Source organism: Phalaenopsis equestris, unplaced genomic scaffold, assembly GCF_001263595.1.
Source record: "Phalaenopsis equestris unplaced genomic scaffold, ASM126359v1 Scaffold195637, whole genome shotgun sequence".
In the NCBI taxonomy this organism is placed as follows: domain Eukaryota; kingdom Viridiplantae; phylum Streptophyta; class Magnoliopsida; order Asparagales; family Orchidaceae; genus Phalaenopsis; species Phalaenopsis equestris.
In genome coordinates, this window is record NW_018215586.1 from 167 (window position 1) to 1,332 (window position 1,166).

At 42.5% G+C, this 1,166-nt stretch overlaps 1 protein-coding gene across 1 annotated transcript; it reads right to left on the reverse strand.

Moving 5' to 3' along the window:
* Window positions 1-449: 449 nt before the first annotated feature.
* LOC110035052 (fructokinase-1-like) lies at window positions 450-990 on the reverse strand (the record flags this gene model as incomplete). The annotated part of the gene is given in 1 exon segment (XM_020739292.1): window positions 450-990. A coding segment is annotated over 1 exon segment (403 nt), but the record flags the coding sequence as incomplete, so codon positions are not given.
* Window positions 991-1,166: the final 176 nt, after the last annotated feature.

Consider the following 1,166-nt stretch of genomic DNA (forward strand, 5'->3'; position numbering starts at 1 on the left):
TGCTCTCCTCTCTCTCTCTACCACCCTTCCAATGCTATATTCCTTAGGCAGGCCTCCTAGACATATTTGGATTCAACAATATATATATACTATTTGAAGCACAATAATATTGCATATTATGCAAAAAGGAAATTTCATCATTTTGAACAAAACAAAAATGATGTTTTAGTAGATGAAAAGCATCTACGAAGCTTAAGAAACCAAAAAGGAGACAACAAAACCGAGCATGCATAAAAGGTTCCGAAGCTGTATGGTGTCCTAAGATGATACAAGCAGTGGAAAACCATAATAAACAGAGAAATCACAATCCAAATCGCCCAATACGATCGAATTCAAACTTAATACCCGAAACTAAATTCAACAAATAAGAAAGAAATCATTCAATCGAGAAGAAAACAAAACTGAAATTAGCATTTAATCCCAAATTTTACAATATAAGTAGATAGTTACTCTTCGGATGAGCTCTAGATCAAGCTCAGCAGGGGAGAGGAGCATGTCAGCACTAGGATGTCGATAGAACATGAACTCGCGCTCACCGTCGGCGCGGAGAGTGACAAAAGAAAGTGATGTGCGTGCGAACCCGTCGAAGCGAACGCCAGCCACGGAGACGTCGTTATCCCGCAGGATTCCACTGAGCATCCGGCCGAAGTCGTCGTCGCCAAGCTTCCCGATAAAGGCTGAGGAGCCTCCGAGTCGTGAAACGGCAATGGAAACATTCGCTGGAGCGCCTCCAGGGGCTTTGACGAACTCCGGCGCCTCCGCTAGGGAAACGCCAGAGACTGTGGGGACGAAATCAATGAGCATCTCGCCGAAGCTGATAACAATGCCATCATTCCCCTTTGATGTGGCCATGAAAATTGGCGAAAGAGAGAGAGATGTAGGAAGAGGCGAGTGGATTTGGCAGAGGAGAAACAAGGAGATGAGATGGAGTGGAGAAGGGAAGGCGGTGGGCAACGACTAGTTAGAAGGCAAGAAGGCCACGAGATCGTATTTGACATGCGTCGAGACAAAGGAGACCATTAAAAAGAGCATATAATATATTAGGTGTGGGATAAGTTTTGAAGTGATATTGGGATAACATTTAGTTGAATATTATTTTAATATCATGAATTTATATTTAATCTGTGTCTAATTAGTTCGCATTGTTGCACATAATATTTTTTGGT